This window comes from Oryctolagus cuniculus, chromosome 1 (assembly GCF_051225735.1).
Source record: "Oryctolagus cuniculus isolate XC-2025 breed Fujian yellow rabbit chromosome 1, ASM5122573v1, whole genome shotgun sequence".
NCBI classification, from domain to species: Eukaryota; Metazoa; Chordata; class Mammalia; order Lagomorpha; family Leporidae; genus Oryctolagus; species Oryctolagus cuniculus.
In genome coordinates, this window is record NC_142867.1 from 237,804,139 (window position 1) to 237,830,591 (window position 26,453).

The following is a 26,453-nucleotide window of genomic DNA, read 5'->3' on the forward strand; positions in this document are numbered from 1 at the left end:
GGACAGGAAAGCCACTGCCCCCGTGACAGTGTGTGGGCCCGGGGCTGCAGGGGGTGGGAGTGTGTCCGTGGGCCTGGCTGGGCCTGGCCTGGGTTGGAGCTGCCGCCCGCACTCCCAGGCCAGGGATGCGACCCAGGCCGGGTCCGACGGCAGGAAGAGGTGGTGGCAGGTTTCGGGGAGGCACAGCTGAGGGCTGAACCCTGCCCGCCCGTGAGTCACCTCCCAGTCTCAGCCAGGGTGTTTTTCTGGTTTCCCATGAAACATCTAATTCCTGCACACCCTGGGCCGTGCTGCTGGCCGGCTGACCTGTCCCCTGAGGACGGAGCAGCCCGGAAGACCAGGAAGGGCAGGGCTGGGAGGCTGCAGCCATGGGTGCTACAGAGGCCCCGGCCAGCCGGGCTGCGCCTGGCTCTGCACCAGGGAACGTGCCTGCCGGGAAGACCCGGATGCCGGAACGGGGAGTGAGCCGCGGGGCCGGCTCTGGGAATGCCTTGGTTTCACGGAGGCGGGAGCTGAGCCGGCCTCGCTGGACGGACGGGTCCTCCTGCTGAGCCGCCCTCTGCTCTCAGCAGGGCAGGGCTGGAGTGTGGCATGCGGAGGTCACTGTCCTGACTGCACGGGACTGCCTGTGCCAGGCTCCCTGTTCCTTCTCCCCCGCCCCCCAGTGGGTGATGACCCCACCCAGGCCAGTCCCGGAACCTGCCTGACCAGTCCTGGGGCAGACGGCCAAGGGGTGGCTCCTGGCCAGGAGGGGCCTCCAGGCCCCTGGCTTCCAGCAGGGCTGCGGGGCGCAAGTTCCGACCGCATCCCCTGGAACCCGTGCTCCCCGGGCTGGCCGTTAGGTTGCAGCTGCGCAGGCAGCCAGCTGGAGGTGCCCTCTGGCGGGGGCCTCTGGCGTCGTCGGCAACGCCTGGCACCTCTGAGAGCTTTGGGGTGGCCGCGTTTGGGGGGGGGGTCTCACACGGAGCTGGAGCGCCACCTGGGGGCCTGTGGCCGATGGAAACAGCACAGGCCGCGCCAGGCGGGGACCCAGGACCGACAAGCACATGGGGAGGAGCGGAAGCCCTGGAGGCTCTGAGCTGGAGGTGGAGGGCAGGCTTCCTGGAGGCGGTGGCCCAGGAGCTGGGGACTGAGAACACCGCGGGAGAGCCCTGAGGTTGGGGGGGGGGTGAGTGCAGGGCCGGGCCTGGTGGGGGTTGGGCAGGGAGAGCTGGTCCAGTTAGCAGAGGGGCCCTTATCTCCTGCAGGGCGGGAGGTGCCTCCAGATCCAGTTGCAAGGCTTTGTGGCTGAAAGGGGAGCCCACCCCACCCGCCCGCATGCCCACAGCCGCTGCCTGCTTCCCTGCTGACTCCCCCGTGCCGGTAACGCGAGCCAGGAGAGAGCCCTGGGCCCCCACCCCTCCTCCAGCTCCGGCTGGGCACAGCCACCGGGCGGAGCGCATGCAGGTAAGACTGGGGTTCAGGCGGGCTGGAGGGGCCCCGAGAGGCACACCCTGCGGCCCCCACCACCCTGGCTCCCCCGGCTCCACCACGGCTGGGCTCCCGCTCTCCCGGGTGGACACTCTGGGCGATGTGGGCTGCGTTCCTCCCCCAGGATGCTGCAGCCCCAGGGCCCCCGAGCCTCAGAGGAGGGGCCAACCCCCAGGCCGCGGCGGAATGAGTGCATCGTCTGTTACTCGGCCTACGACCTCTCAGGGCACCTGCCCCGCCGCCTCTACTGCGGCCACACCTTCTGCCAGGCGTGCGTGCGGCGGCTGGACACGCCGGCCCAGGAGCAGCGCTGGATCCCCTGCCCCCAGTGCCGCCAGAGCACGCCCATGCCCCGCGGAGGGGCGGCCATGCTGGACCTCGACCTGGCCGCCTTCCTGGCCGTGAAGGCCGAGCGGGAGCCCTCGAGGGTGGAGCCACAGCCCCCCACGCCTCTCAAGGGTGGCACAGCTGTCACACAACAGCCGGCCGGGCTCCGCCCCTCCTGGGGCCCCCGGCCCAGACGCTGCTGCTGCTCCTGCTGCTGGGACCCCCCGGGCAACCCCGAGGTCTGAGCTGTGGCCATTCCCACCTGGCGGAGGACATGCTGCCCAGGGCAGGGCTCACGTGGAACCACCCTGTGCACGGCACCCCGGGCACAGCCCCCTGTGGACGCCCTGGGCTGCCAACAGGTCTGGGCTGTCGAGCCTTGAGACCCCACAAGAAGCGCCTCCTCCCCTCCCCGCTAGAACCCCAGACCCCCAAGCTGTCCTGTGTGTGGCCCAGGGACATGGCCATCAGGGTTGCCTGCAGACTGGCTCAGGCCTGGACTTCACTCAGGACAGACAGGGTCCCAGGTGCAGGACCAGGGCCAGGCCACGCCGTCCCCACTCCCATAAAGCATCGGCAAGCAGTGGGCAGGGAGGCCTGGCCAGGCCACCGACGTCAGCCCTGACCTGCCGGCTGCCCCGTGCGGTGCACCCACTCAGCCGTGTTCCCTGGGCTCCCACCGTGCAGGCGCCGTCCCCTGCACACACAGAGGCACCAGGGAGAGGGCCGGGGGCAGGCCGGACTCCGAGGCCCCGGAGGGTCGGGATCTGCTGCGGCCTCGCTGCTCAGCCGAGCCGGCACCTGCCGGCCGCCACCACTCAGACGCTTCAGAGCGGCCGGCACCGCCGGGCCCCATCCCCTCGGGAAAGAGCTGCCCCGGGAGCCCCGGGCAGTGGGGAGTGGGACGGGCGGGGAGGGAAGGGAATCTGCTGAACAGACACTCGGGAACCCCCCCTCCGGGCCAAAGTCCCCCCGTGTCCAGTGAGGGGCTGGCAGTGGGCAGCGCGGGGTGCTGTGGAGGCCGGGCCTGTGGGGGAGGGGCTGGCCCGAGGGGGCATCCCACCAGCTACGGGCGGTCAGGGCTCGGCTGGGAGCAGCGTGCAGGGGGGAGGCAGGGGCTGGGGGTCGGGGGCTCTACCCCCTTCCCTCTGCAGCCACTGGCCTTCGAGGCGCCCTGCCCATCCTGCCCTGCCCAGAGCCCAGCTGTGAACTCGACGCCCTCCCTGCTGGGCTGCCCGCCCACCGGCCCCCAGGTCGCATGCCCGCCTACCTCATGGTGCCCTTGGTTGGCCCATGGCCCACTCCCAGGAGAACACTCACTCCAGGAGGGTTGGGTTGGGGGCTTCGCGCTCCTTGCCCTGGGGCGCTGGGTCCAGGCAGGGTGCCCCCCGGGAGCTTCAGCTGCTGGGTAAACATTAATGGGGCTCGGCCGGCAGGTCATGTGCGCACCCAGGCTCTCTGACCTGCGGCTGCTGCGCCGTCAGCTCCCCACAGGGGCCCCCGACCACCCACACAGGTAGGAACTCCTAGAACCAGGGGTGGGGGAGGTCCAGGGCCACTGACACAACCCAAATGACCTCCAGGCCTGGAGCTTGGGTCCTATCGTGCGTGTCGGGGACACCTGGACAAGAGAGAGCAGCCGGGGGCAGGCAGGAGCGGGGGTGCCCCAGAGGACCCCAGGCCCAGCAGGCAGTCGGGGTGGACGGATCAGATGGACAGCTCCGAGCCCGGGAGCTGAGGAGGCAGAAGCTGCCGGGAGATGAGTCTTGAAGTGGGGTGGGGGCGCCCAAGCCGCTTCCTCTGCTCCTTGCCCTGTGGGGGGGCCCTCATCCAGTGGCGATGGCGCCATGTGGAATTGGATGCCAGCGTCGAAGCCGGGACTGTCGTAGCGTCCCCGACATCACGCGGTGGGACAAGTCCCCAGTGCCCTGCACCCTCGTCCAGCCAGACCCGCAAGGAAGACAGGAGCCAGGGCCCTCGACTCTGTCCTTGAGGCTGCCTGGGGCCTGCCCGCCTGCAGCCGGAGATCACTGTGGCCACCCTCCTGTGGACGGAGGTGGGGGGACACAGAGGCCTGCAGGGGTGAGGAAGGAGAGCGGAGGCCTATGTCTCGGGTCTGGGGGTGCCGGGGGCCCTGAATTCAGCCTCCTTGGTGCCACAGGCACAGCCAAAGGGGCGCCCCACACCTGCCCTCCTGCCCACAGATCTGCCCCAGACCCATGCCGGCCTCCCTCACTGGTGGCCAGGCTGCCCACCGCCCTCCGAACATGGCTGACCTGGCGGACCAGGGTCTAAGAAATGCAGGTACCAGGCCCCCTGCCCACCCTGGGGCTCCACCCAGCTATACCCAGCGTCCTTTCCTGCTGTCACTCACCGCAAGCCCTCTGGCCTCAGCCCTCCTGACCCCCACCCCGCAGGGCCCTCCAGTTCTGTCCTGGTCTTGGAAGAGGTGGGCACAGACCCCTGGGCACTGCCTCAGCTGAAGGACACTGGCCAGTCCTGGAAAGGTAGGCCCGGGGGTGTGGGGGCAGCAGGCGGGCAGGCCTCGGGAACCCACCGTGCAGGCCGGCTGCCTGCCAGCTGCCCGCTCCGTCCTGCCGCAGGGCAGCTCTGGGAGCCCCGGGGCTGTGGGCTCGGCCACTCTGCAGAGGAACGGGGTGGGGGGCTCTGTGCCTCGGGTTACAGAGAGGAGGAAGTGGGACCCCGCCAGTGGGAGATGGGGCGGGGTGCTCGGCCGTGCCCTCCCAGGGGGCGGGGGAGGAGGGGCCCGGAGCGGCCGGCAGAGGACAGCCCCGGCCTGTGTTTGCAGAGCTCAGTGTGGCCGGCAGGCTCGGCCGCCTGGCCGGCAGCTTCCTCAAAGCCGGGGGCCTCCTGGGCTGCCTCTACTTCTTCATCTGCTCCCTGGACATCCTGAGCTCCGCCTTCCAGCTGCTGGGCAGTGAGTGACGGGCGCCTCCGGGGCCGGGGCGGGCGGGCAGCCCTCTGCAGCCGGCACCTTCCCCCCCACCCCGGTGCAGGCAGAGTGGCTGGGGACGCCTTCAAGGACAACGTGGTGCTGTCCAGCCCCGTGGCCGGACTGGTCCTGGGCGTTCTGGTCACGGTGCTTGTGCAGAGTTCCAGCACGTCTTCGTCCATCGTGGTCAGCATGGTGGCCTCCAAGCGTGAGTGCTGGGGCCTGGCCGGGCGGCGGGCGGCTGGGGTGGCGGGCAGCTGACGTGGGGGCCCCCGCAGTGCTGTCCGTGCAGGCGTCCGTGCCCATCATCATGGGTGTCAACGTGGGCACCGCCGTCACCAGCACGCTGGTCTCCATCGCGCAGGTGGGCCACCGGGACGAGTTCCGCAGGTGAGTCGGGGGCCGGAGGAGGGCAGGTTGGGGCCGCCAGGGCCGGCACGCCGCGGCCACCTCCCCACGCCCTGCGTGGCCACAGGGCCTTTGGCGGCTCGGCCGTGCACGGCATCTTCAACTGGCTCACGGTGCTGGTGCTGCTGCCACTGGAGCGGGCGACGGCCGCCCTGCAGAGGCTCAGCGAGCTGGCCCTGGGCGCCGCCAGCCTGCGGCCCGGCGGGCGGGCGCCCGACATCCTCAAGGTGCTCACCAAGCCGCTCACACACCTGGTCGTGCAGGTGAGCAGGGGAGGGCACGCCGGGCAGGGCTGGGCCGGGCCGATCCCTTGGGCATCTGAGCCCTTGGCGAGCCTGGAGGGAGCGACCAGCACACAACCCCCCCTCCCCCAGCTGGACGCCGACGTGCTCACTGGCGGCACCAACAGCAGCCTCATTAAGCGATGGTGCGGCTCCGGCAGGGAGACGGTGAGGTGGCCCTGACCCCTGACCCCTGACCCGCTGAGTCGCCCTTGACCTCCAGCTGCCCAGTGAGCCTGTCCTGAGTCCTCCCTGCTCCCCCCCGCCACAGGCTCAGGGGAACAGCGAGTTTGAGCAGCGGAATCAAACAGTGCCGGCGGACAAGCTGCCCTGTGAGGCCCGCGCCAGCCCCGCCCCCCGGCCCCGGGCCGCCGCGCCCGCAGCCGCTCTCTGCTGACCACCGTGCCCCTGCCCCCAGGCCACCACCTGTTCGTGGGAGCGGGGCTCACGGACCTGGCCGCGGGCTGCATCCTGCTGGCCGGCTCCCTGCTCCTGCTCTGCACCTGCCTGCTCCTCCTGGTGAAGCTGCTGAACTCGGCGCTGCGCGGCCGCGTGGCCGGCGCCGTGAGGACCGCCATCAACGCCGGTGGGCCGGGCGCCGGGCGGGGGCTGGGGAGCGGCCGCTGGCCGACGGCACTGACCCCGCCCCGCCCCCAGATTTCCCCTTCCCCTTCGGCTGGGTCAGCGGCTACTTGGCCATCCTGGTGGGCGCCGGCCTGACCTTCCTGCTACAGAGCAGCAGCATCTTCACGGCGGCCATCGTGCCTCTCATAGGTGAGCGGGGTGGGCGGGGCCTCGGGCAGGGGTTCCGCCTGGGCCCGGTGGTGACCCCTGCTCTCCCAGGGGTCGGGGTGATCAGCCTGGACCGCGCGTACCCCCTCTTCCTGGGCTCCAACATCGGCACCACGACCACGGCCCTTCTGGCCGCCCTGGCCAGCCCCGCCGACATGCTGCTGCCTTCCGTGCAGGTACTGCCCCTCCTCACTGGGACACTGGCCTGGGGGCTCCTGAGTACCCCCCGCACCCAGGGCAGTCGTGCGGCCTGCCCTGGGGCCACTGGCCAAGCTCCCCTGGACTCCTGGTTGCCTGCCACAGCCGGCAGCCCTGCTCCCCCGGACCCACAGACCCGCAGCACCCAACACTTGTCACTTCCGGGACGTTCCGCAGCGTGGGGTCCCCAGGCCACCCGCTCTTCCCCCGGCACCCTGTTCCTGCACAGTGTGCTCTTCGGGTGCGCCCCGGGGGCCTGCCCCAGCCTGGGGGCCCCCGAGTGCCTCTACGCCACACCTGCAGGATGTGTCTCCCCGCTCCTCTCTCCACAACACCCAGTGTCCACTGCCCTGGCTCTAGATGCCCTCTGCCTGGGTGCCTGGACGGGCCACGCTGGGCTGCTGCTGCCTGGCCCTGCCCGCCTCCCCTGGCCTCCTTGCCTCTGCCCCCTCACTCCGCCCAGCCCAGGGCCTGCTGCACCCACAGGAGTTGAGGTGGCCAAGCACCCAGCCACTGCGCACAGGCACAGCCAGGCCAGTCCAGGGGTGGACAGGTTCCCTCGATGGCCTTGGTGACATGGTGACCGCCCCTGCCCACGTGTGCATGGCAGAGCCATGGTGTGGGAGGGACGTGCCCACCCCTCGCCAGGGTCCTCCCTCTCGCGTGGCCTGTCTGGGCTGCTGGGCAGACCCCGGTCAAGGCCAGGGGCCTTGTCTGCAGGGGGCTGGGCAGGGGGCCTGGAGCGCCAGGCTGCTGACTCCCCCCCCCCCCAGGTGGCCCTCATCCACTTCTTCTTCAACCTGGCGGGCATACTGCTGTGGTACACACTGCCCGTCCTGCGGCTGCCCGTGCCGCTGGCCAAGCGCTTCGGAGACCTGACTGCCCGCTACCGCTGGGTGGCCATCGCCTACCTCCTGCTCACCTTCCTGCTGCTTCCCCTGCTGGCCTTCGGGCTCTCCCTGGCTGGGGCCACGGCGCTGGCCGCCGTAGGGGGGCCCCTGGTGGGGCTGCTGCTCCTTGCCGGCCTGGTCTGCGTCCTGCAGCGGCACCGGCCCGCCTGGCTGCCCGGCCGCCTGCGCTCCTGGGCCTGGCTCCCCCTCTGGCTGCGTTCCCTGGAGCCCTGGGACCACCTGGTGACCCGCTGCTGCCCCTGCAGCCTCCCTCAGAGCACCAGAGAGGCCCACGGCTGCGGGGACCCTGAGGTCCTGGCCTCCCAGCGGTTGTGAGGGGTGGGGCCTCCGGTGCGGGATGGGGGCCGGGTCTGCACAGTATCAGATGTGAGTGGCCTGCCCGGCTCCGCTGCGAATAAACGAGGCCCTCACTGTGGTGGGCGCGTGGTCTTTACCGCCAGGGGGCACTGGCCGGGGAGGGCTCCGGGGTCCCACTGCGAGGGGAGGTGCTGCCTCCTGGCGGACATTCAGGGGTCCCCAGGCCAGCTCAGCGGGGCTGCGGGGGCCCGGATGGCGGTGAGCACCCACTGTTTGCCTGGCTCCCTCCCCGTTTTGCCAGTCCACCCAGGAACTTGGTCCCCAGCTGGGAGTGGGGGAGCCAGGTGCCAGATGGTGAGGCCAGGCCAAGAGACCCCCCTCACGTGGGGGTGCCCCGCGGAGGGTGCTCGGGGGCAGGGCTGGGCCCTGGGGGCTCTCGTGCTCACTGCCCAGCCTGCAAGGCTCCTCTGGTTCCTGCACAGGAAGGCCTCTGCCGGCCAGCGGGAACCGGACACCTCCAGGCCGGGGCTGCCCACAACACCAGCCCCGCCTCCCCGGGAGAGGAAGCTCAGATGGTCCCAGAGTTCTCATGCCTCCCCCCTTGCAAGCCCTGTTAGGGACCAGCGGTGGGCCGTGAGATGCGGCCTGGGGGAGCCCCAAGGCCGTTTCTGGCCACAGTCCTGTCCTCCTCCTCCCACACCTCCAGTCCCCAGCGGTCAGCTCTGGTGACTCCGGGACGCTGCCCCGCCCCCGCCTCCGGGCGCCCTCTGAGGTCCCTGAGGAGGTGCTGGGGCCGCCTGGCTTCCGGGGGCGGGGGTGGATTGCCCCACGCACCTGTCCTCCGGGGCAGGTGAGGTCTCCCACAAAGGCTGACCACAAGGGCCTTTGAGGCTGCCAGCGACTGTCTGGCTGCTGCCCCTGGCTGAGGGTAATGCATCCTCCGCTGGGACATGACCACTGGCAAAGGCGGCCTCCCACGTGGGCACCTGCAGGAGGGCCGGCGCCTGCCTGGCCACCGACTCCAGGCCCGGAGGTGGGGGGTACCTGCAGGGCCTCTCCCCCCGCCCGGTGCAGAGCTGCTGCTGTATTGAGAGGCCGACGTGCGCGTGGCCTGCGTCACCTGCAAGACGGGGGCTGCCACACTGACCTCGCAGCCCCTGCGCGCTGGTCACAGCAGCAGGGAGGGGGTCTCCGGTCACCCCAAGTGTGGCTGGGCTGGGGAGGCGCTGACAAGTTGGACGAGGGCCAGAGACCTGAGCTTCCCCGTGCGTGAGGGCCTGCCTGTGGACTGCATGGGCAGCGGAGCCACCCTGGAGGACGCCCGCACTGCGCACGCGCCCAGGCAGGCAGGCTCCAGACCCCAGGGACCGGGCCGTGTCAGCGTGGGCAGCAGGAGCCGGGCCAGCCTTGCGGGCTGCTCTGGGCACAGTGGAGCTGCCGACTCACGGTCCCCGCAGCACGGAGAACGCCCCCTCGGGGCGCCCCCCGCTAGGAACAAGCAAGTGCTGCCCCCCGACCGACGCCGGGAGAACAGGACCCGGATGGGCCCCGCGCCCACGGCGGTGACCGCGTCCAGCGCAGCCCGGAGCGCGCGGATCACCCTTAGAGACGTTACCAAAACACAACGCGAATGTGCGCCAAGGTGCAGCCGTGTGCGCAACCGTCTTTCAACACAAGTCAAGCCGGAAGCTGGTGCGCAGGGCAGGAGAGCCCACCCCGTGTCCATGCAGCCCTGCGCCCCGGGCGACCGGCGCACGGCCAGTGCGGTCTCCACAACACAGCGCGCGGCGGGGGCGGCGGTCCAGACCCCGCCCCTGGACGCGGCCACTGCGGCACCGGGGGGACGGGGCTCTGCGCGGAGACCCGCGGGGCTCGCCACGGCCGTGCGGGCCCGCGCGCCAGCGTGTGCACCGCGGCGTGCGCCCCGGAGGAGGCGCGCGGGCTGGCCCCGGACCACGGGCTCGCGCGGCCCCGCCGAGGCCTGAGCTGTCGCAGGAGGCCCGGCCGGAAGCCCGCGCCCGCGCCCGCGCTCCCTAACGCCCCGCCCGCGCGCGTCTCCCGCTGCACTGCGGCGGTTACCAGGACGCTGACCCAGGACGGCCAATAGCGCCGGCCTGTCGGCGTGCTCCCGGGCGTCCGCCAATGAGAGGGCAAATCAATCATTTGAAACACCCAATGGACAGAGCACTGCAGCGCGAGGCGGGGCGGATTGTGATAGGGAAGCAGGGGCCCGCGTCTGACCAATAAAGAGCGGACATCGTTGGGAAGGTGGGCCTTAAGCAGCTCTATTGACAGAAGCTCGGCCAGTCAGACGAGGCCGCTCTGCAGCCTCGTTCTGGCGGCCCAATCCGAGGCTGGCGGAGGCGGGTGCAGGGGGTATATAAGCGTCGGCGGAGCGACGGTTGTAGCACTCTGCGCGCCCGCTCCTCCGCGTTCTTGTCGGTCCTGCTGCTTGTGCCGTCGCCGCCGTCGCCATGAGGGAGATCGTGCACCTGCAGGCCGGGCAGTGCGGCAACCAGATCGGCGCAAAGGTGGGCATTCGCGGCGCCGCGGGCCCGGCGCGGCGTTGCCGGGCGGGGCGGGCGGCTGGGAAAAATGGCGGCAGCGGCTGGGCGGGCGGCGTTCCCGCATTGCGGCTCCCGGAAGCGCAGCGCGGACCGCGGCCGGGGCCGCCGGGGCCCGAGCCCGGGCGCCGGCTGCCGGCGGGGGCGGGCGGAGCTGCGGGCCCGAGCGCCGGTGGCCGCGGGCGCGCGGGCCCGGGTGGGGGAGGGGAGGGCCCGCCGCGCCCATCCGGGGCGGGGCCGCCCCGGGCGCACCGGCTGCGGTGACTCAGCCGCACGCCCGCCCGGGCGCGCCCGTGCCTTGCAGTTTTGGGAGGTGATCAGCGACGAGCATGGCATCGACCCGACGGGCACCTACCACGGGGACAGCGACCTGCAGCTGGAGCGCATCAACGTGTACTACAACGAGGCCACCGGTGAGCCCCCGGCCGCCCCCGCGCCCCCCGCCCGCGGCGCCGCGGCCGCCCGCGCGCTGACGCCCCGCTGTCCCCGCAGGCGGCAAGTACGTGCCCCGCGCCGTGCTCGTGGACCTGGAGCCCGGCACCATGGACTCCGTGCGCTCGGGGCCCTTCGGGCAGATCTTCAGACCCGACAACTTCGTGTTCGGTGAGCGGTGGGGGCCGCCCAAGGTCACGGCCCGGAGCCGCCTGGTGCCGCCTGAAGCGGCTTTGGGAGGGAGGCCCGGGAGCCGCAGGGGCGGGGCTGCTCCCGCACGGTCCTCCCCCGCCCCGGGTTGGACTTGAGCAGGGCTGGCGGCTGTGCCGGTGACCACGTGCCTGGCCCCAGAGTGACCACTTGTCCTCCTGCAGGCCAGAGTGGGGCCGGGAACAACTGGGCCAAGGGCCACTACACGGAGGGGGCCGAGCTGGTGGACTCGGTGCTGGACGTGGTGAGGAAGGAGGCGGAGAGCTGTGACTGCCTGCAGGGCTTCCAGCTGACCCACTCGCTGGGCGGCGGCACGGGCTCGGGCATGGGCACCCTGCTCATCAGCAAGATCCGCGAGGAGTACCCCGACCGCATCATGAACACCTTCAGCGTGGTGCCCTCGCCCAAGGTGTCGGACACGGTGGTGGAGCCCTACAACGCCACGCTGTCCGTGCACCAGCTGGTGGAGAACACGGACGAGACCTACTGCATCGACAACGAGGCCCTCTACGACATCTGCTTCCGCACGCTCAAGCTCACCACGCCCACCTACGGCGACCTCAACCACCTGGTGTCGGCCACCATGAGCGGGGTCACCACCTGCCTGCGCTTCCCCGGCCAGCTCAACGCCGACCTGCGCAAGCTGGCCGTGAACATGGTGCCCTTCCCCCGCCTGCACTTCTTCATGCCCGGCTTCGCGCCCCTCACCAGCCGCGGCAGCCAGCAGTACCGCGCGCTCACCGTGCCCGAGCTCACCCAGCAGATGTTCGACGCCAAGAACATGATGGCCGCCTGCGACCCGCGCCACGGCCGCTACCTGACGGTGGCCGCCGTGTTCCGCGGCCGCATGTCCATGAAGGAGGTGGACGAGCAGATGCTGAACGTGCAGAACAAGAACAGCAGCTACTTCGTGGAGTGGATCCCCAACAACGTCAAGACGGCCGTGTGCGACATCCCGCCGCGCGGCCTCAAGATGTCGGCCACCTTCATCGGCAACAGCACGGCCATCCAGGAGCTGTTCAAGCGCATCTCGGAGCAGTTCACGGCCATGTTCCGGCGCAAGGCCTTCCTGCACTGGTACACGGGCGAGGGCATGGACGAGATGGAGTTCACCGAGGCCGAGAGCAACATGAACGACCTGGTGTCCGAGTACCAGCAGTACCAGGACGCCACGGCCGAGGAGGAGGGCGAGTTCGAGGAGGAGGCGGAGGAGGAGGTGGCCTAGGGCCGGTCGCCAGCGCGCGCTCGCGGTGTGAACTCTTTATTGGCTCAGCGCCCCTGGCAGGGCCGTCTGCGTGCACCTGCCCCCTTCCTGTCCGCACACCACCATTAAAGCGTTTCATAGTGCCTGGCTCCGCCTCTGCACTTCCTTCTGGTAGGCCCTGCGGGTGCTGTTGCCAAAGGTCATGGCGTAGTTGTCCTGCATGGCTGCGGGGGAGGCGCGGCTGAGCTGGGCCGGCTGCGGGCCCCGCCCTGCCCCTGGGGTGCGGGAGGGCGGGCAGGGCTGGTACTCACAGGGGATGAACCCCATGTAGAAAGGGATCATGCCTTGGCTGTTGTAGATGGTGCTGCTGGACCAGTGGGCGCTGGGCAGCCTTTGGCCCAGGGCACAGCCCGGGTTTCTGAACAGAAACTGGGGGGGCAGGTGGGTGCTGGCGCCCGTCAGGCAGGCAGAGCCCCCCCCCAGCCTCCGCAAGCCGGGCCACAGGGAGCAGCCTTGGGGCGGTTGTACCTGCGTCTTGTCGAACTCGTCCAGGGCCTGTGTCACCCCGTCGCGGTAATTCATCCCCATCACCCAGGCGAAGCGCGGCACGAAGCCAGCGTAGCCTGGGGGAGCACCCAGTCAGTCCCAGCTTGACGGGCAGCCGTCCCCCGAGTTACCCCAAGTTGGGGTCCCGAGACAGCTGGGCGGCAGAGGCGAGGACACGGCTGCGCCCTCCCCTGTCATCCCCCAGGGGCCTGTGGGGGAGGGCGACCCCTGGACCAAGCCCCCTCCGTCCTGGCACCGGAGATGGCCTTGCGTTGGATCAGGTTGGGGTGGTCCAGCTGGGGCAGCCGCTGGAACCTGTCCACGTCGAGCGTCTCCAGGTGACGGGCCCGCGGCAGGCCCTCGTCCCTCCTGCAGTGGTACAGCTGGGGGGGACAGGGTGAGGTCACCCCCAGCTCCCCCCGTAGCTGGGTGGGGTGGGCGGGGCCTCTGCCGGCGTCAGGGTACCTGGTACTGGCCGGGGGCCTCGTGGAGGGGCGCGGGGTTCCTCCAGGCCTCTTCCCCGTAGGCCAGCCGCAGGCCGGGGTGTCCCCAGTCTCTGGAGTCCACCTTCCTCCCTGGTGGGCACGGCGGGTAGGGGAAGTAGGGCATGGAGCCCGCGGGCAGCGGCACATGTCTGGACACGTTCTGCGCTGCCGGAGGCTCCTCGGCGCCTGCCTCCTGGGGCGGGAGCCGGCCCAGGATCTCGAAGTTCTTGTAGGGCTGCAGACCTGCGTGACAGGGCCGTCGTGAGCGAGTGTGTGTGTGTGTGTGTGTGTGTGTGTGCACGCACATGCGTGTGGGGGTGATAGCTCACCCGTGTAGTGGGGGATGTAGGGTTCGATCAGGTCTCGGCAGGGGACCAGCGGGGGCTTGGACTTGCTGAAGTCCTCGATGAACTTGGGCTTGGAGATGGGGGACAGGACGGAGCAGGGGCTCTTGCGCACGCTGGGGTCGGTGAGCAGCTGTGCCGTGGTGCGCCCATAGGTGTTCCCAACCTGGTAGCGCAGCTGCGGGTAGAAGCCGGCATACCTGCGGGGGAGGGGGGCAGGGGGGCAGGGCAGCTGGTCTGGCAGCACCACCTGGGTCCGGCCTGGTCATCTGCCCGTCGGGGGGCCTGAGGCCTGAGCCCACAGCACCCCCCAGTGCTGACCTCGCTGCCTCCCGGGAGCCTCACTGTCGCCCCCCGTGCCCACCCTCGCTGCCTGCGGGAAGTGGAGGCAAGGGCAGGGTTGGCCCGGTGTGGCTGCAGGCCCAGCTGGAGGGACAGCGCCCAGGAAGGTGGGGGCGGGGTCTGGCCCAGTGACTGACCACAGGACCGGGATTGGGGAAGCAGGCAGGGGGCTGGGTGAGCTGAGTTTGCGGGAGGGGTGGTGTGGTGGTCGCACAGGCCCCAGGGATGGGGAGGGTGAGTTTGTCTTACTGGAAAAAAAGGACAAAGGTGTTGCTGTGGATTGGTTCCTGAGAGGAGGAGCGTGGTGGGGACAAGAGGCACGGAGTCACCACACAGACACAAAGGGACACAGCACAGATGGCAACTCACGGATGGTCACGCACAGCAACACGGATGGACCCGGCGGGCATTGCGTCACATCAAGTGGCACAAAAGTTTAGGAAATGAGACAGACGTCATCACACCCGTGTGGAGGGGGAGCCACGGCCGCCGCAGAGGTCAGTGCAGGCCGCAAAGGTGGAGGCGGGGAGAGGCGGCGGCCACGCTACGGGGCTCGGGGACACCGTCCACGCAGGGCTCCACAGGGCAGTGGCGGGCACCCTGTCGTGGTGCCTGCGTGCGGACAGGACACAGGGACAAGCCTGCCCAGGCCAGCAGGCGTGCGTGCAGCAAGGGAACAAGGCTGGGGCACGGGGTGGGCGCCCCGCCCTCCCTGGGGGAGTGCCCTCGGAGATGTAGCTGTGCGGACAGCGGGCAGCCGAGGGGACCCAGGCGGGCAGCCCACTCCGCGCTCGGCTCCCCTAGCAGCACCTGCTTAGCTGGCCTCGGCCAGCTGCTCGGCTGCCCCAGTTTCAGCTCCTGACAGACGCGCCGGCCACCTGGTGTGGCCTTGCTGGGCGAAGTGCCCGCAGGGAGGGGTGAAGCCGGCAGCGGCCGCCCCCGCCCGGCGGCTCCTCTGTTCCTGGGGCCTCCCTGGCTCCCTTCTTGGCTCCAGCCTCCCGGCGTCTGGCTGGGGGGCCTTCACGCGGGCCCCCGGCCTGCCCCAGAGCCCCCGGCTCTTACCCGGGGATATAGTGAGGTTCCGGGGTGAAGAGGCCATGCTTCTGAGTAGCTGTCATTCTCCTTGACTCTGCCCTGGCCAGCTCAGCCCCCTGCCCCCGGGGGAGCCATCACCTGGCAACCATTGTGAGGCCCCCACCCCCGCACTGTTGAGCAGCCCTGCAGGCTGCCCGGCTCCTGGCTGGCCTGCCCAGGGCACCCAGCACCCACCCTCCGCGGGCGGGAAGGTGTTAGGGTGAGGCAGGGGGCCCCGGGCGGAGGCTCAGAGCACTGCAGGGAAGGCCTGGCCAGTTCAGGGGGCCAGCAGCCCGCCCCCGGCTCCTCAGCCCTGGACCGCCAGTGGCCAGTGACCTACAGAGGGCAGTGTTTTCCGTTTTAGACAAATCTTGATTTTTGTTTGTGGGGGGATTCAGGGGCTTTGTAGCGTGAACTTGGAGCTGTCCAAGGACACACGAGGAGGTGCGGCCCCTGGCAGGAGCTGCACACAGACGCACACGGCCTGCAGCAAGGCCTGGAGCAAGGACGTCCACGCCACAGGCAACAGGTGGATGTCAGGCTGACCCGTTCCAATTCGAGCTGCTGGCCCGGCCCCAGGGGACGCCCCGGGTCCTGGGGGACCCTGTGGGGAGTCCGGTCCGGTCCAGATGGGGTGCTGTCGCTCCTGCTGCCAGGAATCCGCCCTGCAGGAGTGCTCCAGGACCAAGCTGAGACACACACGGTGTCCCTCATCTCCACCGCGGCCCCGGCCCCGGTGCAGTCCCGGTCACCCATTGGGAGCCACGCCATGTCCTCAGGCAGGCGTCCATCCACCCGGGACTCCACTCAGGGGCTGCAGGAAGGCACGGGCACAGGGGGACGGGCTCCTGGGAGGGCCCTGGACGCAAGGACTTGGGGCCAAGGTCGAGACCAGGGCTGGCAGGCTGGTCTGCTCCAGGGATGCCCCGCAGGGCCCTTGCTCTGTCCGGCTTCCCCGTCCTCCTCTGCAGGACCACCCTGTCCGTCCGTGACACACTCCGCTGGGCGCCTGTGGCTCCAGGGCCACCCCACTGCTGCTGTTCCGACGGCTGTGGCTGGGGTGGGCGTCTCCCCTCCACACGCCCCCAGGAGCCCTGCTGCAGGGGCCGCTGGCTCCCTTCCCTTCAGCTCCGGGTGCAGGGGAGGGGCAGGGGCCACCGTGCAGGAAGGGGGAGGGGCCACAGGGCGCCAGGGTGGGGGCGCGCGCGCGCGGGGTGTGTGTGTCCCTGGGTTGGCGCCTGCAGAGCTGGACAATGCTGCGTCCCTAGGGAGCCCCTGGCAACGGGGTGGGGGTGGAGCCACCCGCCAGTGAGGTCACAGTGCCCTCCCCCAAGGGAGCCAGAGACTGGGAGATGAATTTTGACCAGAAGGCGGTGAAATTCCTGGCAAATTTTTACATCAATGGAGGCAAACACTGGACCCACGGCCCCCTGAGCCAGAAGCTGCCGCGGCCGCCCCAGTAACCTCCGCGGGCGGCAGGCGGGGCGGCCTGGGAGGGTCGCCGGCAGGCCGGGTGGCCAGCGGCTGCCCGTCTCCCTTGCAGGTCCCAGTCAGCGGTGCTGTGGCTGGGCCCGCGGCCCGGGGCGGCCTGGGAGGAGGCGTGGCCCTCGCAGAAGCAGGCAGTCCCGGCTGCCCTGGGCTCAGGGGTGGACACTGCCTGTGCGGCCACCCTGAGGAAGCTGTGTGAGTGCAGCGGGGGTCTCGGCTCCCGCAGGCGATCGGGGGGCGAGGGGAGGAGGGGTCTGGTGGGCAGCCCCAGTCCCGAGCTGCTTCCTTCGGCCAGTGCTGGAGCGACGCCCCCCGCTGCTCACCGACCCGGAGGTGCCCGGCCCCGCCAAGTACCAGGTGCCCAGCGCGTCCGCGCGAGAGAGCTCCGCACACCCGCACTACAGCCTGGGACGCAGGCACCCCGGCCCAGGTGCATCCCCGCCGCCAGCCCCGCCCCGCCCCGCCCCGCCCGGCCCGGAGACCCCAGGCTATGCCACCTCCGCCCCTTCCCCTGCCCCCCTCCCCCGCAGAGGGCGGCGGCCGCAGGGCCTGGCAGACCGAGTGGCTGCGGAGCGAAAGCCCCTTCACGCACAAGGTGGACTTCAACCGCGAGCTCAAGGTGCGGCCGGCCCGCGGGGTGCGGGACGCGGGGGCTGGGCGGCGTGAGCGCGGAGCACGCCTCAGCCGCGTTCCGCCTCCCGCAGTGGCCGTCGCCCGCGCACTACCGGCCGCTCAGCGGCCCCGCCGCCCGCTCCTGCAGCGCCAGGGTCCCCCTTCCCGCCGCCATGGCCCCCGAGGGCCAGGCCCGCCCCGCGCCGCCGCGGGCGCAGCCGCTGGTGCAGGCTCTGGCGCGGGCTCGCGGCGAGAAGCGCCCGGACCCCGGCACCTACGACGTCGTCCCCGGGGACCGTCTGCGCAGCCCGCGCGCCCCCGCCTTCTCCATGCGCAGCGCGCGCGCCCCCGCCTCGCGGGCCGGCCCGGGTAAGGCGCGGGGCGCGGCGGGGCTGGGCGGCGGGCCCGGGCGGCGCAGCGCTGAGGTCCGCGGGGCGCCTCCTTGCCCTCTCTCCGCAGCCGGCGTCCCCGGCCCCGGCGCCTACCGCACGGAGCGGGCTCGCGACTCGCGCTTCCGCTCGGCGCCCGGCGCGCTCATCCAGGGCGTGCGGAGACCCAAGCGCCACGACACCGGCCCCTTCTGCGCGCTCTAGGGCCCCGCGTGGCCGAGGGCAGCCCGCGCCCCCATTACAGACGTACTGTTCCCCGGCTCCGCGCTGTGCCTTGTGCCCCTCCCGGCGCGCGGCGGGGACGCGGGGCGTGCGGGAGGAGGGGCAGCAGGCAGGCAGTGCGTGGCAGGGGCTGGGGTGGCTGCAGGTGCGTGGGCCGGCCGCCGCGGACAACCACGGCGGGTCGCTCCCGCAGCGCGCGCGGGTCTCCGCCCCGCCCCGTGGGAGGCACGCACGCAGCGCGCACCCTCCTCGACCACGCACGCTCGCGTAGGCAAGGCTGCGGGGAGGTCAGCAGCACCGCAGTGAAAGGCGCTCCAACGCCAGCTCCCGGAACGCGAAGCGCGGAGGGGGCGGGGCCGGGCGCCGGGGCGGGGCCGCGTGCGGCGGGCGAGGCCGGGCAGGGGCGGGGCCGCGTGCGGTGGGCGGGGCCGGGGCCGCGCCCACGGCTCGCGCGTCCTCCGGCTCCGCCCCCCGCGCAGGCCGAGGGCGGCGCTCCCAGGAACCCGTGCGCGGCCGCGGCGGCGTTTCCCGGGAGCGCTTTGGGTGGCGGACCAGGGCCGTGCGGGGCGGAAGTGGGCGGCCGCGGGCCGGTGCAGAGTCGCGCCGCGAGCGGGACCTGGGCGAGCTGGAGGCCGCGGGGGAGCGCAGCTCGGGCGGCCCCCGAGGCCCCGGGGAGCGGGCTTCCGGGGCGCCCGCGGCGGCCCCGGCGGAGCGCGGCGGGGATGGGGCGCCGAGCCGGCCGGGGGTCGGGGCCTCGGCCATGTTCGCGGGGCTGCAGGACCTGGGCGTGGCCAACGGCGAGGACCTGAAGGAGACGCTGACCAACTGCACCGAGCCGCTCAAGGCCATCGAGCAGTTCCAGGTGCGGCCGGGCACGCGGGCGGGGGCCGGGGCGGCGGGCGGACCCCCGCCTCGGGCCCCCGCGCTGACCCCCGGCCCCGCAGACGGAGAACGGCGTGCTGCTGCCCTCGCTGCAGTCGGCGCTCCCGTTCCTGGACCTGCACGGGACCCCGCGCCTGGAGTTCCACCAGTCGGTGTTCGACGAGCTGCGGGACAAGCTGCTGGAGCGGGTGTCGGCCATCGCGTCGGAGGGGAAGGCGGAGGAGAGGTGGGCGCGGGCGCGGGCTGCAGGCAGGCAGTGGGGCAGGGGCTGGGGAGGCTGCAGGCGCGTGGGCCGGGGGCGCGGGCTGGGGGCCGCAGGCAGGTAGTGGGGCAGGGGCTCCCCAGGCTGCAGGCGCGTGGGCGGGGGGCTGCAGGAAGGCAGTGGGTGGCAGGGGCCCGGGAGGCTGCAGGCGCGTGGGCGGGGGGCTGCAGGAAGGCAGTGGGTGGCAGGGGCCCGGGAGGCTGCAGGCGCGTGGGCCGGGGGCTGCAGGAAGGTAGTGGGGCAGGGGCTGGGGTGGCTGCAGGCGCGTGAGCCGGGGGCTGCAGGAAGGCAGTGGGTGGCAGGGGCCCGGGAGGCTGCAGGCGCGTGGGCCGGGGGCTGCAGGCAGGCAGTGGGGCAGGGGCTGGGGTGGCTGCAGGCGCGTGGGCCGGGGGCTGCAGGCAGGTAGTGGGGCAGGGGCTGGGGTGGCTGCAGGCGCGTGGGCCGGGGGCGCGGGCGGGGGGCCGGGGGCTGCAGGCAGGCAGTGGGGCAGGGGCCGGGGAGGCTGCAGGCGCGTGGCCGTGGGCGCGGGCGGGGGCCGGGGGCTGCAGGCAGGCAGTGGGGCAGGGGCCGGGGAGGCTGCAGGCGCGGGGGCGGGGGGCGCGGGCCGGGGGCCGGCCCAGGGCGGTCGCCCCGCAGCTTGTGCGGTGTCCGCCCCGCCCCGCGGGGGGGCTCAGCGCGCGCCGCCGCAGGTACAAGAAGCTGGAGGACCTTTTGGAGAAGAGCTTCTCGCTGGTGAAGATGCCGTCGCTGCAGCCGGTGGTGATGTGCGTCATGAAGCACCTGCCCAAGGTGCGCGGGCGGCCGGGGCGGGCCGGGGCCGGGGGCGGGGGCGCGCGGCCGGGGGCGGGGTCGGCCAGGGGCGCGCGGGGGCGGGGCCGGGGGCGCGCGCGGCCGGGGGCGGGGGCGGGGGCGGGGCGGGGGCGTCAGCGGCGGGGCGGCCGGGGCAGGGGGGCGGGGGGCGGGGGCCGGGGGCGCGCGCGGCCGCCCCGCCGCTGACGCCCCCCCCCCCTCGCGCGCAGGTGCCGGAGAAGAAGCTGAAGCTGGTGATGGCCGACAAGGAGCTGTACCGCGCGTGCGCCGTGGAGGTGAAGCGGCAGATCTGGCAGGACAACCAGGCGCTGTTCGGGGACGAGGTGTCGCCGCTGCTCAAGCAGTACATCCTGGAGAAGGAGAGCGCGCTCTTCAGCACCGGGCTGTCGGTGCTGCACAACTTCTTCAGCCCGTCGCCCAAGACGCGGCGCCAGGGCGAGGTGTGCGGGCGGGGGCGGGAGGCTGCCGGGCCTGCGCGGCGCGTGGGCGAGGTGTGCGGGCGGGGGCGGGAGGCTGCCGGGCCTGCGCGGCGCGTGGGCGAGGTGTGCGGGCGCGGGCCGGGGTTGGCGGTGGCCGGAGCCAGGCCCGGGTGGCACTGGCTGGGAGCCGGCCCGGGGTTGGCGCTGGCTGGGAGCCGGCCCGGGGTTGGCGCTGGCTGGGAGCCGGCCCGGGGTTGGCGGTGGCCGGAGCCGGCCCGGGGTTGGCGCTGGCTGGGAGCCGGCCCGGGGTTGGCGGTGGCCGGAGCCGGCCCGGGGTTGGCGCTGGCTGGGAGCCGGCCCGGGGTTGGCGCTGGCTGGGAGCCGGCCCGGGTGGCGCTGGCTGGGAGCCGGCCCGGGGCTGGCGGCGCTGACGCTGTGTGCTGCAGGTGGTGCAGGCGCTGACGCGCATGGTGGGCCGCAGCGTGAAGCTGTACGACATGGTGCTGCAGTTCCTGCGCACGCTCTTCCTGCGCACGCGCAACGTGCACTACTGCACCCTGCGCGCCGAGCTGCTCATGTCCCTGCACGACCTGGACGTCGGCGACATCTGCACCGTGGACCCCTGCCACAAGGTCGGCCTCCACGCCCACCTCGAGCTCTGTCCCTGGTAGGGTGGAGGAAGCAGCCCCGCCGCGCCCAGGCCCAGCTGTCCCCTGTCCCTGCAGCCCGGTGGTGCTGGCCCTGCCCCCCCCGAGCCCAGGGGCCTGCTGCTGGTGACGCGGGGCACCTGGCGCGGGGCTCCGAGCTGGACCCTCCTCTCCCTCGTTTTCCGTGGCTGTTGCAGCTGAAGACTGCTCCCTGGGTCTTGGGTCACCTGTGGCCACTTGTCACTGCTGTGGCCACGCCCCCTCCAGACAGGGGACACCATGGAGGCTCTCAGGAGCCTTCTGTCCTCACAGTGGTGCCCTGGGGACGCTGGGGGCGGGCCTCTGTGTGTTTCCTCTGTGAACCTGTGTAGCTGACGCACAGACGGGCAGCCTGTGCCTCTGCTGCCTGCTGGCCCTGGCCCTGGCCCGTGTCCGTCTGCCTGTGCCCTGCTCCGGCTCTGGCCCTTGTTCCGTGGCTGTGCCGGGTGGGGGCGGGAGGGTCTGGCCACGCTGAGCTGGTACACGTCCTCCCGCAGTTCACCTGGTGCCTGGACGCCTGCATCCGGGAGCGCTTTGTGGACAGCAAGCGGGCGCGGGAGCTGCAGGGCTTCCTGGACGGGGTGAAGAAGGGCCAGGAACAGGTCCTGGGGTGAGAGCGGCCGCGCCCCGCCCGGGCCACACCGCGGGCGCCTTCCCGGGGGCAGGGGTGGGGCCCGGCGTCCCAGCCCAGCACGCGGCTTCCTTCCAGGGACTTGTCCATGATCCTCTGTGACCCCTTTGCCATCAACACGCTGTCGCTCAGCACTATTCGGCACCTGCAGGAGCTGGTCGGCCAGGAGACGCTGCCCAGGGTGAGCCCAGCCCGGGCCAGGACTGCGGGCGTGGGCCGCGTGCGGGGCCCTGTGGCCGGCTGAGCGCAGCTGTGGCCTGTTTGTCCACAGGACAGCCCTGACCTCCTGCTGCTGCTCAGGCTGCTGGCCCTGGGCCAGGGGGCCTGGGACATGATCGACAGCCAGGTCTTCAAGGAGCCCAAGATGGTAACGGCGCCTGTGTGGGCCCGGGGCCTGGGTGGTCTTGGAGTCCCCTTGCTGTTCAGTACCTCCTGCCGGGAGGCGCCTGCCCACCAGGTGCCCGGAGGCCTGCTGGGCACGCGGCTGCTCCTTTCAGCCTGGGGCGGGACCCGTGGGCGCAGGGAGGCGCAGGGAGGCGCGGGGAGGCACGGGGGGGGGGGCGCGGGAGGCGTGGGGGGAGCGCGGGCTCACGGGCTTCCCCCTGCAGGAGGCGGAGCTGGTCACCAGGTTCCTGCCCATGCTCATGTCCTTCGTGGTGGACGACCACACTTTCAGCGTGGACCAGAAGCTGCCCGCCGAGGAGAAGGCGCCGGTCGCCTACCCGAGCACACTTCCCGAAAGCTTCACCAAGTACGGCGGGGCGGGGCGGGGCGGGGCGGGGGCGGGGGGGGGCCTCCGGAGGCCGAGCGGGCGCTGACGGCCGTGCCCCGGCGCAGGTTCCTGCAGGAGCAGCGCACGGCCTGCGAGGTGGGGCTGTACTACGTCCTGCACATCACCAAGCAGCGCAACAAGAACGCTCTGCTGCGCCTGCTGCCCGGCCTCGGTGAGCCCCTCGTGAGCCCCTCGTCCCCGCGGCCAGAGCGCCCTCGGCCAGGACGGGGTCAGGACGCCCGCTCCTGGTGGCTCCGCGGTCTCTGGGTGCGGTGTCCCTTCCTCCTGAGTGTCTGGGGGTCTGCCGCGGCTGGGGGGCGGAGCTCAGCGCCAGCTTCCTGCCCAGGCTCCCCAGGCTCGTGTCCTTGGCGGTGGATGCCACACTCGCGGTGTGGACCCCCTGAGCCGGGGGTTGGTCTCCTGGTGCTGCTGGCCGAGTCACACAGCGTCCCTCTGACTGGTAGCTGAGGTCAGGACACGAAGGGTCGGGGTCAGACGCAGTGGCCTGTGCCCTGCGGTGCCTGTGCGCCCCTTTCTCGGCTGGGGTGGGGGCGGGGTCGCCAGGGTCACCAGGGAGGCGCGCAGTGGACGCCGCTGAGAGTGGACGTCATTTGTGGAATTCTGTCAGCTCTGGGTGCTTTAAAGCAGGGTTTTATTGAAAACATTTTATGGCCGGCGCCGCGGCTCACTAGGCTAATCCTCCGCCTTGCGGCGCCGGCACACCGGGTTCTAGTCCCGGTCGGGGCTCCGGATTCTGTCCTGGTTGCCCCTCTTCCAGGCCAGCTCTCTGCTGTGGCCCGGGAGTGCAGTGGAGGATGGCCCAAGTGCTTGGGCCCTGCACCCATGGGAGACCAGGAGAAGCACCTGGCTCCTGCCTTCGGATCAGCACGGTGCACGGGCGCAGCGGCCATTGGAGGGTGAACCAACGGCAAAAGGAAGACCTTTTCTCTTTCTCTCACTGTCCACTCTGCCTGTAAAAAAAAAAAAAACATTTTAGAATGAGACAGGGTCCTCCTGTGCACGGGCTCCTTCCCCCAAATGCTGGCAAGAGCCAGGCGCCGAGTGCGCGTTCTGCGTGTGGGTAGCAGGGCCCGGCCACGTGGGCCGTCACCTGCTGCCCGCGGGTACACAGCAGGGAGCTGGGCTTGAGCCACGGGCTGTCCTGACCCCGTCCCAGATGCTGGGCCCTCTTCTCTTTATTGATTTAGTCGGTAGGCGGAATGACAGCTGGGGAGGGAGAGAGAGGTCTTCCACCACTGGCCACAACGGCCAGGGCTGGGCTGGGCCAGGCCAGGCCAGAGCCAGGAGCTCCACCCAGGTCTCCCACGTGGGGCAGGGGCCCAAGCACTGGGCCATCACTGCTGCTCTCCCGGGTCATAGCAGAGAGCTGGATTGGAAGTGGAGCAGCCGGGACTTGAACCAGCGTCCACATGGGATGCCGGCATCGCAGGCAGCAGCTCAGCCTGTGCCACGGTGCCGGGCCGTTCCATGTGTCTCAGACTTTTAGGAAGTGTGCATGTGTGCGTGGGTGTGTCAGGTGTTCTGTAAACGCACCTGAAGAGAGCGTGTGTCTGGCTCCCCGGCCGAGGCTGTGGTCTGGCGTGAGAAGCAGGAAGCCCAGTGCGGGCGCACCTGTCCCGGCGGCCAGGCCTGCCCTGCTTTCTAGCTGCTTATTGTGGGATTTGAACAAACACAGAGCCAGAGCATGCGCTGTGGCGAAGGGCCGGTGTCGGTGCCGTCGCTGCGTGCCGATGTCACCATGAGGGGCCCCCAGGGGCCGGCGCAGTGGCACAGCCGAGGCGCTGCTCACGGTGCCGAGGTCCCGGCAGAGTGCCGGTCTTCCTGCAGAGCAGCCGGGGGGGTCAGTGACAGCCGAGGGCGGGCCTGCCCCCACGGGGGGCCCGGGTGGGGCTCCTGGCTCTGGCTCCGGCCATCTGGGCCGTGAACCAGTGGGTGGACAATCTCTGTGCTCCACCTTTCAGATAAATAAATGTAACCCTTAAACTGACCACAGGCTGAGGTCCTGATGAGGCACGACTGCCGGTGGCCTCGAGTTAGCCGAGGGGGGTGTGGCCTGCTGGTTATGTAGAGGCGAGGGGTGTGGCCTGCTGGACCCATTCCGCTCAGGGCCTGAGTCTTGGGGATGCTGGGGTCATCGCGGGGTCGGGGTCAGATGGGGTCAGATCTGCCCTCTGCTCCCTGCCCAGGTGTGGCTCCCAGGTTCCAGGGGTGGGGGACCCTTGTGCTGTGTGGGCCTGGGCTGAGTCCTTGTGGAGTGAGGCTCACTTCATACTGTGTGGGGGTGGTCTCTGCCCTTGCTGGGTCCCACCACAGCGTGGGCCAGGCTGGTGCTGTGCGCTCGGAAGCTGTCCGTCAGCAGCCGTGGGCGGAGCCTCTGTCCTCTGCCCCGCCCCCCAGCTATAGCCCTGCATCACTGGGTGGGGTCCCGGCCCCCCACGCCCTGATCTCAGGACCCCCAGACGTGGGTGCTGCCGCTGGGCTCCCCAGGGCGGCCCGCGGGCGGAGGCGCCTGGGCCGGGCCTCACCCACGCCTGCGGGGGTTGCAGTGGAGACGTTCGGGGACCTGGCGTTCAGCGACATCTTCCTGCACCTGCTCACCGGCAACCTGGCGCTGCTGGCGGACGAGTTTGCCCTGGAGGATTTCTGCAGCAGCCTGTTCGACGGCTTCCTCCTCACCGCCTCGCCCAGGTAGGCTGCCGCCGGGGGGGGGGGCTGGGCGTTCCGGGGGGGCGTTCCGGGGGGGCCAGGGTCTGCTGCCCCTCCCTTGCAGGAAGGAGAACGTGCACCGGCACGTGCTGCGGCTGCTCCTGCACCTGCACCCCAGGGTGGCCCCCGCCAAGCTGCAGGCCCTGCAGAAGGCCCTGGAGCCCACGGGCCAGGTGGGTGCCGGCCGGGCGGCGCTGGCGGCGGGGTGTGGTGGGCCCCGCCGGGCCTGAGCGCCGACGTGGTTTTCCTGCAGAGCGGGGAGGCGGTAAAGGAACTTTACTCGCAGCTCGGAGAGAAGCTGGAGCAGCTGGACCACCGCAAGTCCAGCCCTGCCCAGGCCCCGGAGACGCCGGCCCTGGAGCTGCCCCTCGCCCACGTGCCGGCCCCGGCTGGGCTCTGAGGCCGCTGTGCAGCTGGGCTCCTTCCACCCTTCCCGCGCCTCCGCCCACCTGGGGCCGTGTGGGGGACGGTGGCTGCTGGGCACGGGAGATCTGGGTTCTGCCCTCGGGGGGCACGGGGGTTGGGGGTCCTGCCTTGCCTTTCAGGTGCTCACGGCTGGCCTGTGGTCTGGGGTGGAGCCCGGGTGAGGCTTCGGGGGATGGGGGGTGGAGGGGTCCACCTGCATTGCCAGACCAAAGCCGGACCTTTGCTGGGGTCTGGCGGTGGAGCCCTCCCTCCGTGTCCTGAGCCCACCTGGGCCCTGGACTCCCTGCTCAGCCCGGGGGCAGCGGCGCATGGGGAGGCCTCACTCATGTAAATAAAGGTGTTTTGGTACACAGGGGCGTGAGGTGTCTGCTGGTGTCGGGCAGTGCGGTGGACACAGCCAGCTCTCCTGGCCGTGGCCGTGGCTGCTCAGCCCGGGGTGGTTTATGGGCCAGGCCCACAGGAAGACCCCAGACCCCAGGGCTTGTCTCCGAGGGCCTGGTGATGGCCCCTCGCTGCCAGTGCCGGGGGTGTGCCCAGGACACGGCTCCCGCAGTGGCAGCTCCCAGTGCCCTCCTGGGTAACTCTGGCAGGGGAGGGCATGGCCTCCTTGAAGTGGAGCCCCTGGGCTGTCTCTGCCGCGCTGGCTTCACGTGGGCACCAGGGCGAGTCCCGGCTGCTCCACTTCCCAGCCAGCTCCCTGCTGTGGCCTGGCGGAAGTGGCGGAGTGGCCGTGCTTGGTCCCCGCTCCCACGTGCGAGACCTGGAAGGCGCTCCTGGCGTCAGCCTTGCCCCCCCCCCCCCCCGGTGTTGTGGCCGTTTGGGGGGTGAGCCATGGAAGACAGCTGTCTGCCTCAGCCGTTCAAGGAAAACCAGGAAAAGTGGAACCCCAGCCGTGGCTGCCCAGTGGCTGGTCCTCCTGCACCACTGTGGGTGGGGTCAGGAGCCCTCAGCCTGGCGCCCAGGGTTTGCCCCTCCCCCACACTGCTCAGGTGGGGACCAGGCCCTGTTGTCCTCCTCAATCTGCAGGGTGGGCAGGCGGGGCCCAGGGCCTCCCCGAGCGACTGTTACGGGAGACGGGGGTCTCCGGGAGGGGATTGGAGTTGGGGTGTGACTACAGCTCACCTGTGGTGTCAGCCATAAACATGGCCAAGGGGGAGAGGAGCCCCGGTGCCCCGACCTGCAGAGGGCAGAGCTGGCGGCCGGGGGGCCCAGGGAGTGGTCAGTGTGGCCTGGCTCCTCCAGCCTCGCTCCGGGTTTCAGGGGGGTCCTGCTGACCGCGGGTGGGGGGA

General features: G+C 71.5%; 6 protein-coding genes across 9 annotated transcripts; 5 read left to right on the forward strand and 1 right to left on the reverse strand.

The window, feature by feature from the left end:
• The first annotated feature begins 17 nt into the window (after nucleotides 1–17).
• Nucleotides 18–2,048, forward strand: RNF224 (ring finger protein 224). Its single transcript, XM_051838914.3, has 3 exons — nucleotides 18–1,156; nucleotides 1,248–1,446; nucleotides 1,595–2,048. Exon 3 carries the CDS (start codon nucleotides 1,596–1,598, stop codon nucleotides 2,040–2,042), a length of 447 nt encoding a protein of 148 aa, XP_051694874.2. The 5' UTR covers nucleotides 18–1,156; nucleotides 1,248–1,446; nucleotide 1,595; the 3' UTR covers nucleotides 2,043–2,048.
• Nucleotides 2,049–3,230: 1,182 nt separating this feature from the next.
• On the forward strand, nucleotides 3,231–7,756 carry SLC34A3 (solute carrier family 34 member 3). 2 transcript variants are annotated; one of them, XM_089323002.1, is made up of 13 exons: nucleotides 3,231–3,313; nucleotides 4,002–4,101; nucleotides 4,215–4,304; nucleotides 4,607–4,735; nucleotides 4,815–4,958; nucleotides 5,029–5,140; nucleotides 5,226–5,421; nucleotides 5,533–5,607; nucleotides 5,711–5,771; nucleotides 5,858–6,025; nucleotides 6,097–6,213; nucleotides 6,283–6,407; nucleotides 7,203–7,756. In XM_089323002.1, the coding sequence occupies exons 2-13, from the start codon at nucleotides 4,017–4,019 to the stop codon at nucleotides 7,653–7,655; spliced, it is 1,755 nt and encodes a 584-aa protein (XP_089179128.1). In that variant the 5' UTR covers nucleotides 3,231–3,313; nucleotides 4,002–4,016; the 3' UTR covers nucleotides 7,656–7,756. The 2 variants fall into 2 exon arrangements, with proteins under 2 accessions (XP_089179128.1, XP_051694851.1); XM_051838891.3 differs by lacking the exon at nucleotides 3,231–3,313 and adding an exon at nucleotides 3,635–3,879.
• A 2,287-nt stretch (nucleotides 7,757–10,043) lies between these two features.
• Nucleotides 10,044–12,195, forward strand: TUBB4B (tubulin beta 4B class IVb). Its single transcript, XM_051838903.3, has 4 exons — nucleotides 10,044–10,168; nucleotides 10,506–10,614; nucleotides 10,694–10,804; nucleotides 11,008–12,195. Exons 1-4 carry the CDS (start codon nucleotides 10,112–10,114, stop codon nucleotides 12,066–12,068), a joined length of 1,338 nt encoding a protein of 445 aa, XP_051694863.1. The 5' UTR covers nucleotides 10,044–10,111; the 3' UTR covers nucleotides 12,069–12,195.
• On the reverse strand, nucleotides 11,047–15,019 carry CIMIP2A (ciliary microtubule inner protein 2A). Its single transcript, XM_051838905.3, has 7 exons — nucleotides 14,827–15,019; nucleotides 13,408–13,622; nucleotides 13,059–13,321; nucleotides 12,850–12,976; nucleotides 12,576–12,670; nucleotides 12,359–12,476; nucleotides 11,047–12,271 (listed from the first exon to the last, which is right to left on the reverse strand). Exons 1-7 carry the CDS (start codon nucleotides 14,880–14,882, stop codon nucleotides 12,183–12,185), a joined length of 963 nt encoding a protein of 320 aa, XP_051694865.1. The 5' UTR covers nucleotides 14,883–15,019; the 3' UTR covers nucleotides 11,047–12,182.
• A 1,153-nt stretch (nucleotides 15,020–16,172) lies between these two features.
• STPG3 (sperm-tail PG-rich repeat containing 3) lies at nucleotides 16,173–17,677 on the forward strand. 2 transcript variants are annotated; one of them, XM_051838908.3, is made up of 6 exons: nucleotides 16,173–16,297; nucleotides 16,382–16,521; nucleotides 16,622–16,756; nucleotides 16,857–16,945; nucleotides 17,031–17,307; nucleotides 17,398–17,677. In XM_051838908.3, exons 1-6 carry the CDS (start codon nucleotides 16,191–16,193, stop codon nucleotides 17,529–17,531), a joined length of 882 nt encoding a protein of 293 aa, XP_051694868.1. In that variant the 5' UTR covers nucleotides 16,173–16,190; the 3' UTR covers nucleotides 17,532–17,677. The 2 variants fall into 2 exon arrangements, with proteins under 2 accessions (XP_051694868.1, XP_089179159.1); XM_089323033.1 differs by having other exon boundaries at nucleotides 17,031–17,677.
• Nucleotides 17,678–18,044: 367 nt separating this feature from the next.
• Nucleotides 18,045–25,514, forward strand: NELFB (negative elongation factor complex member B). 2 transcript variants are annotated; one of them, XM_051838902.3, is made up of 13 exons: nucleotides 18,045–18,411; nucleotides 18,494–18,657; nucleotides 19,383–19,482; nucleotides 19,713–19,943; nucleotides 20,369–20,554; nucleotides 21,106–21,218; nucleotides 21,318–21,420; nucleotides 21,511–21,606; nucleotides 21,848–21,990; nucleotides 22,077–22,183; nucleotides 24,579–24,720; nucleotides 24,803–24,911; nucleotides 24,992–25,514. In XM_051838902.3, exons 1-13 carry the CDS (start codon nucleotides 18,310–18,312, stop codon nucleotides 25,136–25,138), a joined length of 1,743 nt encoding a protein of 580 aa, XP_051694862.1. In that variant the 5' UTR covers nucleotides 18,045–18,309; the 3' UTR covers nucleotides 25,139–25,514. The 2 variants fall into 2 exon arrangements, with proteins under 2 accessions (XP_051694862.1, XP_051694861.1); XM_051838901.3 differs by having other exon boundaries at nucleotides 18,096–18,411; nucleotides 18,527–18,657.
• The last annotated feature ends 939 nt before the right edge of the window (nucleotides 25,515–26,453 follow it).

What these genes read in the sequence shown, in the direction of transcription:
- RNF224 (XM_051838914.3), top strand. Translation starts at nt 1,596, where the DNA reads ATGCTGCAGCCCCAGGGCCCCCGAGCCTCAGAGGAGGGGCCAACCCCC.
- SLC34A3 (XM_051838891.3), top strand. Translation starts at nt 3,637, where the DNA reads ATGGCGCCATGTGGAATTGGATGCCAGCGTCGAAGCCGGGACTGTCGT. An exon ending in GCGGCTCCGGCAGGGAGACG is followed by an intron (nt 5,608 to 5,710) that starts GTGAGGTGGCCC and finishes CCCCCGCCACAG; the next exon opens with GCTCAGGGGAACAGCGAGTT. An exon ending in GGCCATCGTGCCTCTCATAG is followed by an intron (nt 6,214 to 6,282) that starts GTGAGCGGGGTG and finishes CTGCTCTCCCAG; the next exon opens with GGGTCGGGGTGATCAGCCTG.
- TUBB4B (XM_051838903.3), top strand. Translation starts at nt 10,112, where the DNA reads ATGAGGGAGATCGTGCACCTGCAGGCCGGGCAGTGCGGCAACCAGATC. An exon ending in GTACTACAACGAGGCCACCG is followed by an intron (nt 10,615 to 10,693) that starts GTGAGCCCCCGG and finishes CTGTCCCCGCAG; the next exon opens with GCGGCAAGTACGTGCCCCGC. An exon ending in ACCCGACAACTTCGTGTTCG is followed by an intron (nt 10,805 to 11,007) that starts GTGAGCGGTGGG and finishes GTCCTCCTGCAG; the next exon opens with GCCAGAGTGGGGCCGGGAAC.
- CIMIP2A (XM_051838905.3), bottom strand. Translation starts at nt 14,882, where the DNA reads ATGACAGCTACTCAGAAGCATGGCCTCTTCACCCCGGAACCTCACTAT. An exon ending in GAACCTCACTATATCCCCGG is followed by an intron (nt 13,623 to 14,826) that starts GTAAGAGCCGGG and finishes CCTCCCCCGCAG; the next exon opens with GTATGCCGGCTTCTACCCGC. An exon ending in CCAACGCAAGGCCATCTCCG is followed by an intron (nt 12,671 to 12,849) that starts GTGCCAGGACGG and finishes GTGCTCCCCCAG; the next exon opens with GCTACGCTGGCTTCGTGCCG.
- STPG3 (XM_089323033.1), top strand. Translation starts at nt 16,191, where the DNA reads ATGAATTTTGACCAGAAGGCGGTGAAATTCCTGGCAAATTTTTACATC. An exon ending in ACGCAGGCACCCCGGCCCAG is followed by an intron (nt 16,757 to 16,856) that starts GTGCATCCCCGC and finishes CCTCCCCCGCAG; the next exon opens with AGGGCGGCGGCCGCAGGGCC. An exon ending in ACTTCAACCGCGAGCTCAAG is followed by an intron (nt 16,946 to 17,030) that starts GTGCGGCCGGCC and finishes CGCCTCCCGCAG; the next exon opens with TGGCCGTCGCCCGCGCACTA.
- NELFB (XM_051838902.3), top strand. Translation starts at nt 18,310, where the DNA reads ATGTTCGCGGGGCTGCAGGACCTGGGCGTGGCCAACGGCGAGGACCTG. An exon ending in CCGTGGACCCCTGCCACAAG is followed by an intron (nt 20,555 to 21,105) that starts GTCGGCCTCCAC and finishes GTCCTCCCGCAG; the next exon opens with TTCACCTGGTGCCTGGACGC. An exon ending in GCGCCTGCTGCCCGGCCTCG is followed by an intron (nt 22,184 to 24,578) that starts GTGAGCCCCTCG and finishes CGGGGGTTGCAG; the next exon opens with TGGAGACGTTCGGGGACCTG.